The sequence below is a fragment of the Microtus oregoni genome, unplaced genomic scaffold (assembly GCF_018167655.1).
Source record: "Microtus oregoni isolate MIOR12 unplaced genomic scaffold, Mior012 000004F_ref0000308, whole genome shotgun sequence".
NCBI lineage: Eukaryota > Metazoa > Chordata > Mammalia > Rodentia > Cricetidae > Microtus > Microtus oregoni.
This window is the reverse complement of record NW_024543063.1, coordinates 46,034,230-46,048,562: the sequence shown is the minus strand read 5'-3', so window position 1 is coordinate 46,048,562 and position 14,333 is coordinate 46,034,230. Positions and strand designations below refer to the sequence as shown.

Here is a 14,333-nt window from a genome sequence, read left to right as displayed (position 1 = left end):
TGGCAAAGGGACCCAAAGATTGGTTTACAAGGTCCTGCTTTTGCTTAGGGGATAAAAGGGCTTTGCAAAGAGGAGGGGAATGTGGGGGCAGCAGCATGGGCTGCTCTGATTTTCCTTCCAGGAGCCAGGAAAGTCATCAGCTGCGGTGGGCAGTGGTTGTCAGCAGACACCAAGATTACAGCAATGAAAGCTTTCAGGGTTGATGCCCCAACTTGACTGCCTGGTGAGGTGCAGCCAACTACTGGTCTCACCAGGACTGCAGCAATGCATTAAGGCCGCAGCTAGGGTACCCCTCTGCTCAGTTTCTTAATCAAGGCTCAAAATCAGCTTCATTTATTTCCTGAGTAGGCAACATGAAATCTTGGTTTTCAACCCAAAGGTCATGGTTCATTATGATTTGTATTCAGTGTAGTGGCTGGGAAAGGGGACTTTGCTCTGGAGAACTGGCCCAAGTAGGTCAAGATGGTGAGAGGTAGAGGAATAGGGAGGTCCTAGGGCCTGCAGGACACAAGGCACCACCACTCCTTAATCACAGAGAATGTGCTCGGGGAGCAAAAGTACTGACAGAGCAGAATTTGTCACCTTTGTAAGGGTCAAAGTGCAAGAGACTTTGTTCTGCTGGGGTTGAAACATTTAAGGAAATCAGTCACACGGACCATCAAGAAGATTAGGAGGGGGGCTGGAGAGATGGCTCAGAGGTTAAGAGCATTGCCTGCTCTTCCGGGGGTCCTGAGTTCAATTCCCAGCAACCACATGGTGGCTCACAACCATCTGTAATGGGGTCTGGTGCCCTCTTCTGGCCTGCAGACATATACACGGACAGAGTATTGTATACATAATTAATAAATAAATAAATATTAAAAAAAAAAAGAAGATTAGGAGATGACCAGGAGTCAAGAGGCTTCTGGAGGATCCATGAGGCAGGAAGACAACTCCATACAAGGAGAAGCTTGCTCAGGGTGCCAGGGACAAGAGTCTCTTCTGACGCCACCCCATTTCCAGGACACACTCAATGGACAAACATTTTCACAGAGGTGATAGACTCAAGCAAGTTTGGGCTCCACACTGTCTGCAGAACTCCTGATACAAAGAGCAAACTTCAGAAAATGGGGGCACTAAGAAACCCATGTAGTTCTGATCAACTCCCTAACTCCTGACCCAGATTGAAAATCCTGTGAACATGTCTAGTTCTGCTTCTGCAGGTATTTGTAAAATTTCATATACAGGGAACATATGTAGGGATTTTTTTCTCATCAGTTGGCATCATTTGTGACTGATGTCAGAGATCTTTATGAGCTGTGGTCTGAAAGCTATCAAATTTATTTGCTGAAATCTAATTTCTGATCCAATGCTATTAAGAGTTATGACTCTGGGAAGATCCAAGAGTATCATTGTTTTCTCATTCTATCCAACGAGGATGCAATGTGAAATCTTTTGAGCCAGAGGCCTAACTCTCACCCCAGAGCAAATCTGATGGCATTTGAGCTTGGATTTCCTGGCTTATAAACATGTATAATTTTTTTTTCTATTTTTATGTTATGCAGATTATAATTTGTTTAGAGATGCTGGGCTTACTATGTTGCTCAGGATGACCGAAAATGCAGAAATCACATAATCTTTCTGTCTAGGTCTCTGAATAACAGGGCCGAAGATACCTATTAAAGAGCTCAGTTTACAATTTGTGAAAATTTGGAACAACAACCTGACTGAACACATGAAAACAATAGGTAGGACTTTGGCTATTAGGTTTCTTTATTGGCCACTTACAAATAAGAAGACATGAGACTTGCTGAGAGAACATAGGATTTTGACAGTCCACTCCCATATAATAAAGATTTTCAAAGCTTCTGTTTCATCTGAAGACTGTCTGGGGCTTGGAGAAGAGGAGAGAGGAGGAGAGCAGATGAAAAAGGAAGGAAAGGGCGTTGTCCCAGGGGACAGTGAAAGAAGATTGGGGCACTTAGGGGTCACACATCTACAGTCATGGGAGCATTCACGGAGTCTCATAAAAGGTGTCCCAGCATGTTGAGGACCGAGTGACACACCAAGGGTTTGTCGTACATGCAGACCAAATGGACAATTGCAGAGGTAGGGATGGTGATGTGACGGTTAGACTCTAACCGGGATTCTCTAAGAATGTTCGGCTACCTCATGTATATTCAGCCCTTCACACCATTCCTCTCACAGAGTACTACTCTTTGTAATTATTCTGAGACCCCTTTAGCTCCTGGATCTTCTCAGGCAGAGTCTTGGTCCAGAACTTCAGCCTTCTGGCCTTCAGGGCTCGGCCCACAGAAGGGTGGATGTCCAGCTTCAGGTACTGCTCATTATGAACCATCTTGGGCCAGTAGGGTAGACCCTTGCTGTTGGGGTTCCTGTGGATATGCCGCCACCCAGCAGGGAATGGTAAGGCCATGCTCAAATAATTTGTGATCCCCCAATTTATGTCAGGGAACTGGACTAATTGGGCCAATAGGTGAGAGGGTTGATGGGGCACATGTCCTTATACAGGGATACAAGTGTCACCTGCTAGTGTCTGCTCCATGTGGGGCAAGACTACCTGGACAATTTTGGGTCACCCTCTCAGAGGCAAAATCTAAAGAACAATACCATAGTTCCTATCAAGTCATTGCAGTGTGACCAGTAACCAATATGTACGATGTACCTAAGTGTGCCCTGGGGTGAGGAGGACTCTATCATGTGATGAGTTATCCATGCATGCAAATGAAGTTATCAACCACCAATGGAGCCCTAGATAGGGACCCACCACTGAAGAAGTGAGGGAGGGATGTGTTCTCACCCATGTCGTGCAAAGTTGGTCCAGTACTTCATCACTTTCCTGTTCAGCAGCTTCTCCTCCTCAGTGAAGACAGCTGTAGCTGTGGGGAAGACAGAGGTCCAGGTCCCAGCCACCCCATGCAGCTGCCTATTCATGCTCCGTGATCACCATCCTTCCTGTAGCCTGACCTTGAACCCTAGGCCTCTTTTCCTCCTTCACCACCAAGGATCCCGGAGCCACCCACACCTCTAATTGATGCCTCCAGGTTCAGTTCTGCTCAGTGTGTCCTCATTCCATCTAACATAGGTGTGGTGGCTCAAATGATATGAATCCTATAGACTCATATATTTGAATGTGTGGTCCCCAGTTAGTGGAACTGTTTGGGAAGAATTAGGAGGAATGGCCTTGTTGGAGGAGGTGTATCACTGGAAGTTGGGTTTGAGGTTTAAAAGTCCAATCAGGTCCAGTTAGCTTTCTCTCTGCCTTGTGTTTGTAGATCAGAATGTAAGCTTTAGTTAGCTACTGTTCCAGTGCCTTGCCTGCCTGCATGCTGCTATTCTCCCATCCCTGATGGTCATAGACTCTAACTAACCCTTTGAACCTGTAAGTCCCAATAAATTGCTTTTCTCTATAAGCCAACTTGATCACAGTATCTCATCACAGCAATAGAAAAGTAACTAAGGCAATAGATTATATTTGGTAGGGTCCAGATTCTAATCTGAGTATAACTTTTTGAGGATGGAAAAGGTGCTTACTTGATTTTGTCCTCTCCCAGAGCCTTGATTTTCTCTGCTGGACTGAGAGCTCAGTTGCCCATCAGGTACCCACCTGTGACCCCATCCAGCTCATGAAACACAAGAAAGACTCACGTTTTATGTTCAAGGGCGAGGACCCAAAAACAAAGGCAAGCTCATCGCCGTGATCAACTTTCACATGGGCTGGCCTCGTATCTTTGACGTAGCTGGGCACATGACGGAATTCATAAAAGTAGACAGGGGCACGGAAGCCTAGAGGTACGGACATATGGTTACATAGTATTCTCTCACCTGTAACTTTCCTGCCTAACCCTTAGTGATAAGATATGTCGGTATAAAGCTTTCTGGTGTAATAATTGTCAAGTGGCAAGATCTTCTGAGTAAATTGGGGGCATGGAGACCTTAGGAGAGGGTTTAAGGGGAGCAGAGAAAAATGTAGAACTCAATAAAAATTAATAATTGTCAAGTGGGTGGCCTCAGGCTGGAGCACTAGTTCCTGGAAAGCCTTTGGCTAAACAGTGACCCTGGCCTTCCCAGCTGAGTAGGTTTGGCAAATTAATGGAGTATCAGCAACCTGTTTCTTTGTATCTGGATAAGATATCACTTCCCTCTTTTACACTAGAATGAAGAAATACTGATGTAATGGTCCCAGGAGTTTGGTTCCAGAGATGTGATCCAGACATGAGTGGGGACCTGGACACTATTAAGCTCATCCGGGACCCATGGCTCTGAGCTCCTCCCCACTAGGCCTCATCACAGATGTACTCACGTTGAAACTTTGCTACTTGGAGTGCAGGGATTACAAACATGAAGTCTGTCATCATTTCCTTGTACTGTATTTGGAGGGTCTGAGCATCTTCAGTGTTGTTCATGTACTCTTCCATTAGCAGGTCACTACACTCAGGAGGTAACATCTACACCAGGGAATCAGGAAGAATGAGTTTAGGCAGGTTCTTGTTTTGATAGGCAGCAGCCTCAGTGTGGAGAATGTGGCCAGGGATAAGATATGATATAAAGGGAAAGGTATAAGTTCTGGGGTGAGCCCTCCACAAACCATACACACACAGATCTTTGTTTGTAGGCATGCTGTCTGGAAGGATACATAGTGGCTCTTTCTATTGGGGGCAGTACTCAAGGTGTCTCACCATCTGTGTTGTTGTTGTGTAATTCAGAATAGCCGGCAGGGTCTCTCTGGTTATGCCGTTTATTATTTGATCAGTGCCCATGATCTGAGGGAGAGAGGACAATTTTCTATAGTATACGGTGGGATAGATATGGACCAAGTTTCCTCTGCTCATCTTATGAGTCCCCAGACTTCTAGAGAATTGGAACTGTGCCTCACCATAGGGATAAGCCAGCCATACTCATCATTGTTGACACCAATGATGCTGGGGACAGGGTGAAAATCCACAGCAGTCAACAACTCTTGGGGATGCCTGGGGAAGAACTCTCCATCCACCACAGCAGGGATAATGTTGAAGACCTGAGGGACAAGCAAGGGACATGGAGGTCAATTCTGATGTCCACTGAGAACCATTACTCCTGCCCCCATTTAATTGTCTCAGGATGTTTCTCCACCCCTGACAGAATCTACATATATTAGGATATTTGGTATTTATTTTACACACGTGATTAAGAGGATGCCAAACCATGGAGCAGAGGTAATTTGTTTAGAGTAGTAAGGACTGACTCTCCCACATCCCACTGACCAGGTCCTCCAAGTCACACAACTCTCCCAACCTTGTTAATAGCCAGAATCTCCTCTTCACTCTTGTTTCTCAGACAGTGCACCAGGGTCTCTGAGTCCACAGTCTCACAACCAGATAAGCTGGCCACTTTCTGTAAAGGGATCAGGCAGGAGTTGATCCATCCTTTCAGGCAAGTAGAGGAGTTTTCCCAACCCCAGTTGATTGGCATGGTGCCCAAATAGCACATCACACTTTTTGTGCTGGTGAAATAGAGTAAGTATGAAATTCCCATTTTCTTCTTGCTCGGATATAACAGCCAGAGGGGTCATTCTACCTAAAGACTTTAAAAAGTAAGCTACGTGTGTTTGTCCACGAGTGCGTGTGACTTCAGGAGTGCCTGTACCATGGTTTCCGTGCAAAAATTCGAAGACACCATCTGGTTGCTAGTCCTCACTTCCCATCTTGTTTGAGAAATGATCTTTTATTATTTTTTCCTTTCTACAAGAGTCTATCTTATTTTTGACCTTTCAGGGATTTTCTGGTCTCTGCCTCCTATCTCATCCTATGAATACCAGGATCACACACTTGTTGCCACATGCAGCTTTTTGTGGTTTCTGGGGGAATTTGAACTCGGTCCTTATGGTTTTACCTATTGAGCCATATCTCCATCCCATATGTTTCTGAACATGATGGACACTACAATACATGGTTATTACACCCAGCCTGTATAGAAAGAAGTGGATTCTTATCCTTGAATCTCTCAGAAAGTAATGAAAAGTCGCTGTTTCCCATGCTCCTTGTTTCCCCAATTAAGAAAACTCCCAGAGTACCAGAGGGTGGAGGCTGAGGCTGCAGGGTCATCAATGGCTGAAGTCACTCACTGTGTAGACCACCTCAGAGGTGTTAGAGATCAGGTAAGGCAGCAGGGCCACCCCACTCTCCATGATGGCTCTGTGGAAGAGTCCTTTGGACATGGGGGACACAACCTGTGAAGACACACTTGTGCCACCTGCAGACTCGCCAAAGATGGTGACAAGGTCTGGGTTGCCTCCAAAGTGGGCGATGTTCTTCCTGACCCAGCGCAGGGCGGCCACTTGGTCCAGGTAGCCCCAGTTGCCTTTGGCGTGCTCATCTCCAGTGCTGTGAAGACGCAGAGAAGGAATCACAGGACTGTCTTATTTCTCTTCATCCCCTACTGCACAGTACAGTCAGCCTCAGACTCACCTGAAGAAGCCCAGAACACCCAGGCGGTACTGGATAGTGACCACCACCACATCCTCCTTGGCTGCCAGCATGGATCCATCGTACGCAGAAGCCACACCCGCAACCAGTGCACCACCATGGATCCACACCATCACCTGTGGAAATCAAGTCAGATGCCAGGAGGTTCCCACCCAGCTCAAGCTCCACCTGGGGTGTCTTCTATTTTACCTAATGCTTTGGCTCAGTGTACTTAGACACACAGACAAAACTTCTCAGGACATCCTCACCTGGACCACAGACAGGGCTCTAGTACCATCAGGATACTTGCTAGTCTCTCTCCTTCTCTAAGGACCAAAGCCTTAATTAGTGGCTCTAAATCTGGAGTAATAACATCCCCTGCTCTCAAACCCTATGAAATGGAATGAAAAGGGATATATTCATTGGTGACTTTCCTGATTATTAACAAAAAATCATTGGCACATAGCTGGTCATGGTGATGTATACCTTTAATACCAGAGATCTGGGACCAGGTAGGCTGCCTGTGTACCTTCCCCACTCTCTGTTCCCCCAGACCCAATTCTCAGGGTCACCCCTAGCACTGCAACAGACCATCTCCCCCCAGCATTCCCAGTGAACACACCAGCTGAGCAGGCAGAAGACTTTCTAAAATTCCAGAGAGGAAACAGAAATTAAGTATCAAAACACCCACCAAGCAAAGAGAAACCCAGAAACCAACACCTAGACCTATAACCACCCGGAACCCAGATACCTAGATGCCAGCATAAGAACACAATAAATAACAACCAGGTCAGTGTGTCTCCAACAGAACCCAGCTATCCTACCACAACAGGTTCTAAATATCCCAACAGAGATAAAAAAGACCTTAATATGAAGACAAAAGAGGTTCTGAGAGAGCAAATGAATAAACTCCTTAAAGAAAGTGAAAAATATAAACAATTGAAGGAAAGAAATAAAACTGTTCAAGACACTAAAATGGTTATAGAAACAATTAAAAAAACACAAACTGAGGGAATCCTGGAATTTAAAAGTAAGCAGGAACTACAGAGGTAAACTTCACCAACAGAATACAAGAGATAGGAAGAGAGAATCTCAGACTTTGAAGATACAATAGAAGAAATGAATACATTGGCCAAAGAAAATGTTAAATCTGGGGCTGGAGAGATGGCTCAGTGGTTAAGAGCATTGCCTGCTCTTCCAAAGGTCCTGAGTTCAATTCCCAGCAACCACATGGTGGCTCACAACCATCTGTAAAGAGGTCTGGCGCCCTCTTCTGGCCTTCAGGCATACAGACAGAATATTGTATACATAATAAATAAATAAATATTAAAAAAAAAAGAAAATGTTAAATCTGAAAAATTCCTGACACAAAATATCCAAGAAATCTGGGACACTGTGAAAAGAGCAAATGTATGAATAATAGGAATAGAAAAAGGCGAAGAATACCAAATAGGTCAAAGACCTAGAGAATATCTTTTTTTAAATTTGCTTATTTATTTATTTTTATTATGTATACAATTTTTTTGTCTGTGTGTATGCCTACAGGCCAGAAGAGGGCACCAGATCTCATTACAGATGGTTGTGAGCCACCATGTGGTTGCTGGGAATTGAACTCAGGACCTTTGGAAGAGCAGGCAATGCTCTTAACCACTGAGCCATCTCTCCAGCCCTAGAGAATTTCTTTAACAAAACCATGGAAGAAAATTTTCCTAACTTAAAGAAGTTAACTTAAAGAAGTATGCCTATATAGGTACAAAAGGCATACAGAATACCAAATAGATTGGACTAGAAAAGTACCTTCACCACATAATTATCAAAACATTAAACATACAGAGCAAAGGGAGAATATTAAAAGCTTCAGGGGAGAAGACCAACTAACATATAAGGCAGACCTATTAGACTTACACCTGATTTCTCAATGGAGACTCTAAAAGACAGAAAGTCTTGGCCAGATATGCTGCAGACTCTAAGAGACCACAGGTGCCAGTCAAGATTACTATACCCAGCAAAGCTTTCAATCACCTTAAGACATCCCATGATAAAATCAAATTTAAATAATATCTAGATACAAATCAGCCCTACAGAAGGTACTAGAAGGAAAACTCTAAACCAAGGTTAATTACACACATGGAAACATTGGAAATAAATAATCTCACACCAGCAAAACCAAAAGAATGGAAGCACATACACACCACCACCACCACCAACAACAACAACAACAGCAAAATAACAAAAATTAACAATCATTGATCTTTGATATCTCTCCATATCAATCGACTTAATTCCTCAATAAAAAGACACAGATTAACAGAATGGTTACAAACATAGAATCAATCCTTCTGCTCATACAAGAAATATACCTCAATATCAGGGTAAAGGGTCAGAAAAAGATATTCTAATCAAACAAACCTAACAAGCAATCTGGTGTAGGCATTTTAATATCTAATAAAATTAATCAAAAGAGGTGTGGAAGGATACTACATATTAACCACAAGAAAAAATACACCAAGATGACATTTCAATTCTTAGCATCTATCCCAAATACAAGAGCACCTATTTTTGTAAAAGAAACACTATTAGACCTTAAATCACATATTGACCCTCACACACTGATAGTGGGAGACTTCAATACCTCATTCTCATCAATGGACAGGTCATCCAGACAGAAACTAAACAGAGAAATACTAGAGCTATCTGACTTTGTCAGCCAAATTAATCTAACAGACATTTACAGAACATTCCACCCAAATGCAAAAGAATATACCTTCTTCTCAGCACCTCACAGAAAATTTTCAAAATTGAGCAGTATTTGGCGACAAAGCAAGTCTCAACAGACAACAAGAAAATTGAGGCAATTCCCTTCATCCTATCAGACAACTGCAAACTAAAGCAGGACATCAGCAAGAACAGAAACAACAGAAAGCATACACACTCACAGAAACTGAGCAACCTTTTACTGAATGAAAAATGGGTCAAGACAGAAATAAAGAAAGAAATTAAAGGCTTTCTAGAATTCATGAAAATGAATACACAGCACACCCAAACTTATGGGACACAATGAAGATGGTGCTAAAAGGAAAGTTTATAATATTAAGTGTCTACATTAAAAAAGCTGGAGATTGCTCATACTAGCAACTTAACAGCACACCTGAAAGTTCTAGAACAAAAAGAAGTAAGTGCACCTAAGAGGAAAAGAGAGCAGGAAAGAATCAATCTGCAGAAATCAATAAAATACAAAGACAACAGTACAAAGAATCAATGAAACAAATAGTTGTTTTTTTGAGAAAATCAACAAAATAGACAAACTTTATCCAAACTAACTAAAAGACAGAGCAAGAATATCCAAATTAATAAAATCAGAATAACCAAATTAATAAAAGTAAAAAGGGGGGCATAACAACAGACACCAAAGAAATCCTGAGACTAATAGGATATACTTTCAAAACATGTACTCCACTAAATTAGAAAATCTAAAAGAAATTGATAATTTTCTCAATAAGTATCACTTACCAAAGTTAAATCATGATCAGATAAACAATTTAAGTATTCCTATAACCCCCAGTAAAATAGAAGTAGTCATTAAAAATTTCCCAACTAAAAAAAAAAAAAAGCCCAGGCCAGATGGTTTTTGTCATAGAATTTTACCAGACTTTTAAAGAAGACTTAATATATGAGAGAGGATCTATTTTCAATTTAAAAATTACCATATCTTTGGAGGTAGAGATCAAAGATCTCTGTGAGTTTGAAGCCAGCCTTGTCTACATAGGCCAGCCAGGGTTATATAGAGAGACCCTTTCTCAAAACAAGAGAAAAATTCTTGGCACAATGGATAGTCCATGCCAATAAATTTGCAAGAGCTCAGGATTTACCTCTCAGGCCTCTGGTAGGTAGTGTGAAACCTGAGTTGATCAAGGAGCCATAACCACTTACTTCCCAGAGTGTTTAGGTCTCTGTGTCCCATACCTAGGGTTTAGTTGTGTACCATGGCAGAGAAGGCCTTTCTGGATACCTGACAGGGAAGGCTTCTCATCAGGGTCTCACATTGATTTTGCCCCTTTTAGTCATCCCGAAGAAATGCCCACCCCCAGATCTGAGTATGGCTTCCACTCACAGGCAGTTTGGAGCCCTCACGAGCATGAGCTGGTGTGTAGATGTTGAGATACAGGCAGTCCTCAGAAGTTGAGATGGGAGGCATGCTCCGTTTCATCATTGCCTGACTTTCTGCAACCTCTGTTTCAGAATTCTGTAGACACCTGGGGACAATGACAGTTCTTCTAAGAGATGTGCGGTAGTTAAAAACAGGCTCTTGGTACATATTTGCTCTCAGCCACCAAAACCCCTATTTCTGGCCCCATGATGACCTGATAACATGAGATCCTACTCCAAAATCTCTTCCAACTAAGGTAAAGGTCAGAGACTTTGGGAAAACCGGTATGGAGCTCAAACTTCTAGTGAGGCTGCCAGATGGGTCTTTGCCTCCCACTCTTCCTGATGATGGGATATTGATATTTCCATGAACTTCTGTGAAAACTATTGGCGTGTGTAATGACACCATTTCACTTTGTAATCTCCAAGGCCTGGGTATTGGGTCCTGAACCCATATAGATGCTGCATTGATAAACACGGTGGTGGGACATCCGTCACCTCACATCCAGACTCTCAAGGAACTGCCTCTGGGCCAATGGTACCTGGACACCTATAGGTTGGTACGGTAATTGTGGAGGGTGATTTTGCTCAGGAACCGTCATCACTTTGGCCTTTCCCTGGCATCTGCAGCATAGCCCATCACAGAGAGAATGCAGTGGAGGGCTGGAGATGGAGAAAGCACTGCAGTCTGGTCAGGTTCTGACCTCCTGCCCATTTCAGGACCTGACATTTTCTGGGTCTCAGGAGGACTTACATGGCTGGGTAGGTGGTCCCATCCCTCACACCACTCCATGGTTCAGGAGGCTCAGGAGGTGCAAATCTCAGCTCTCCTAGAGGTGGCTTGGCAAAGGGAATTCCCAGGAAGATGTAGACACCCTCTTTGGTGTCATTCAAGTGGATTAGACTCCCCTGCACCTGTCCCGTGTGGGTAGTCCTGATGGGGTTGGCTGAGTCTTCACCTGTAAGTGACATGCGATATCAAGGTTGGGTTTGCCCAACCATCTACCTTCACACTATGGATGTTACTTCTTTCTTGCTTTCCTCAATCAGTCTTTTCCACATACCCACCTCCCTGGCAACTTGTCTCCACAGCACCATGTTCCAGTGTGGAAGAATTTGGCAGACCTGCCATTTTCCATAAAAAGCAAAACTCTTCTACACCTGATAAACATGGATTGCATGTTTGATGTTACTTGGTGTGGGTAACAAGTAGCCAAAGCAGCAGCCACTCTCAGGGACGGGAGGGCAATTTGCCAACTTCTTTCCAGTGCTGAAAACTCATTCCTATCTCCAGCAACACGCTCTCTACAGGACACTATGCCACTTGCCATAGCTGTCCCTATAGATCACTGAGGACATGGGCCACTAGAATCCGTCACTGCTACAGCAACAGGCAATACCTGCTGAAATGGGTTTGCTAAGAGTCAGGCTACAGCCAGGATGCTTCACCCCCAAGAAAAGCTCACCATGGAATCCCACATATTGGAGTGAGTGTACTTTCAGTCAGGAGGCAGGAAAACAGCCCAGGAAGGGATGTGACAAATATGTTAAAGATAAAAAAACTATGCATACATTTTCCTTTTTCATTTTTAAATAAAAAAATGAAGTTTATTAAGCAGAGATTCTTTTTTTTCTCTTTTTTCCTTGGTTTTTCTAGATAAGGTTTCTTGGTGTAAAAGCTCTGACTGTCCTGGAACTTGTTTTGTAGACTAGGTTGGTCTCGAGCTCACAGAGATTCACCTGCCGCTGCCTCCTGAGTGCTGGGATTATAGATGTGTACCGCCACCACCCATAGAGATTCTGATTTTGAGTGGCATGTGGGGAAAGGATAACACATCTCTAATTACACGTGTCACCTTCTCAAGAGTTACTGTGTCTTTATAACAGCTGTACGTACAAAACGGAGGTCCATGAAAAGTAAAAAAAAAAAAATAGCAGAAAACTACCCTGTAATTAAATCAACTAATGTCACCTATGTCATATTTAAAACCAAAAGTCACCATTGATGAGATTGCCATCTGACCGTTTATGTGATACTTTAAATTCCTGATTTTGCTACAGTAAGCATTGCTGACCAAGTTTACTTCCAGATGTCCTCCTCCTCCTGATTATTACTGATGCTGAAATTGCTGTGGTACTCTGTTTTAACATTTCTACATTTACCACCCCACCAGACAGGTTCTTGCCGTGTAGCCCAGGCTGGCTTGCAGCTGAAAAGCCTTCCACTTTCTCTGCCTCATCTAGAACACCATTTACAGGTGTGTGCCATTACACCAGCTCACTCTGATCTTATCTTGATGTTCCATGGGTGGTGCACAACTCTGTGCCCTCTTATAGTTATCAGTGATTCTGAACCCAGGATCCAAAGAAGAATGTTCAAGTAAGCCCCTGGTGACATCTCAGAACCTGGACAATAGCAGGGAAGATTCCCAGTGTGAAGTCATTATGGCCTCCTTAGGGAAAATCTAATTGAGGAGGCCTGGCAGGAGGTCAGCATGACTCAGGCTTGAATGCTTTTTGGCAGGAGGCCTCAGGGCTGCACACTGACCCCAGGCACAGTGCCCTCCTGGCTCACCTATTCATAAACCTGAAGACTTTCTGGCAGACACAGAGCACATGCCCTTCGCCTTGGACTCTGAGTTGTACCTTTTCCAAAGGTCAGAAAATGGGAAAGGGAATATGAGCCTCTCAGTTGGGCAACTGTTGTAGGGCTGGAGAACTGTATGACTGAGGGCCAGGAAAATTTCCCAGGATTGTTTGGAGTATACTGTGATGCTTCTCTGTCTGAGAGGGTGATCCATTTGGAGTTCAATGCTAGTAGGAAGGTGTAATTTATTTTATTATTACCCATGGGTCAGTAAGAGCTCCAGCCACAGGCACAACCCTACACAGAAAGGGGACATGGCCCATCTGGTTCTCTGTCCCCAACACTCTTCCTTGTGACTTTCAGGCCCAGGCTTGGCAGAGTAGCCTTCTGTTCTATTGAGTGTCCTCAGACATCACTGACCACTTTTCCACTCTGTCATCTCTATCTGCTCTTCCTCCCTTGCTACCTTTCCTACCACAGCCTCAGCCTCTGCCTCTGCCAAAATTGGCAACTCTGGCCCCCACCACCCATGTAAGGAGTCTCACCCTGCACGTGGAGAAGAAACAGAAGCGCACAGGCTCCAGCAATCAGCCAACCACGACGTTTGCAGGACGGCATGATCAGCTCTGAGGACTGAGTCTGTGCTGCTATGGGATGCACTGTGTGCAGGAAGCAGAATATGTGGGCTCTGCCTAGACAGTTATTTGAACCCCAAGATTTATAGGCGGGAGCTTGGTGGGCGGGGCAAAGTTGCAGGAGAGCTGTGACTAAGCAGAACTGATAGGAACCAGGGTTCAGCAGGTGGGGCAAATGCTCTTCTGTGATGTGCGTTCCTTTTTTGATCTCATTGTAAGGCACAACATAGCTTCAGAAGCTAATTATTCTGATAACGGCAACCGTCACCTCAAACCTGGGGTCACCATGTTTACTGTCCTTGGAATCACAGGTCCTGTGTAGGTGTGGGACAGAGAGCAAGGAACAGAAAGCTATGAAAGCCATGGTTGCTTTTCTAAGGAGGTGTGTACTGTGAAGTTCCCACAGATGCGTGGAATGAATACTTGAGAATTGTCCTCTTGATAAAGGAAGAGCAGGAGCAAGCCCAGGGTGCTCTCAGCACACCCTTCACTCCCAAGCTTCTTGCTTTCTTGAGTCATAAT

At 43.9% G+C, this 14,333-nt stretch overlaps 1 protein-coding gene across 2 annotated transcripts; it reads right to left on the bottom strand.

Annotated features, from left to right (window-relative positions):
• Nucleotides 1-2,191: 2,191 nt before the first annotated feature.
• On the bottom strand, nt 2,192-13,794 carry LOC121446820 (acylcarnitine hydrolase-like). Of its 2 annotated transcripts, none has more exons than XM_041649632.1 (12): nt 13,722-13,794; nt 11,344-11,548; nt 10,555-10,696; nt 6,447-6,580; nt 6,100-6,362; nt 5,275-5,369; nt 4,877-5,017; nt 4,680-4,763; nt 4,304-4,448; nt 3,649-3,786; nt 2,801-2,873; nt 2,192-2,375 (listed from the first exon to the last, which is right to left on the bottom strand). In XM_041649632.1, exons 1-12 carry the CDS (start codon nt 13,792-13,794, stop codon nt 2,192-2,194), a joined length of 1,677 nt encoding a protein of 558 aa, XP_041505566.1. The 2 variants fall into 2 exon arrangements, with proteins under 2 accessions (XP_041505566.1, XP_041505565.1); XM_041649631.1 differs by having other exon boundaries at nt 5,275-5,373; nt 6,104-6,362.
• Between the last annotated feature and the right edge of the window lie 539 nt (nt 13,795-14,333).

Bases quoted from the DNA above. Each gene is read 5' to 3' on its own strand.
- LOC121446820 (XM_041649632.1), bottom strand. From the start codon at position 13,794: ATGCCGTCCTGCAAACGTCGTGGTTGGCTGATTGCTGGAGCCTGTGCG. The intron at 11,549-13,721 runs GTGAGACTCCTT...TGTCACTTACAG, and splicing joins GTTTCTTCTCCACGTGCAGG to GTGAAGACTCAGCCAACCCC. The intron at 3,787-4,303 runs GTGAGTACATCT...CCGTACCTCTAG, and splicing joins CCAAGTAGCAAAGTTTCAAC to GCTTCCGTGCCCCTGTCTAC.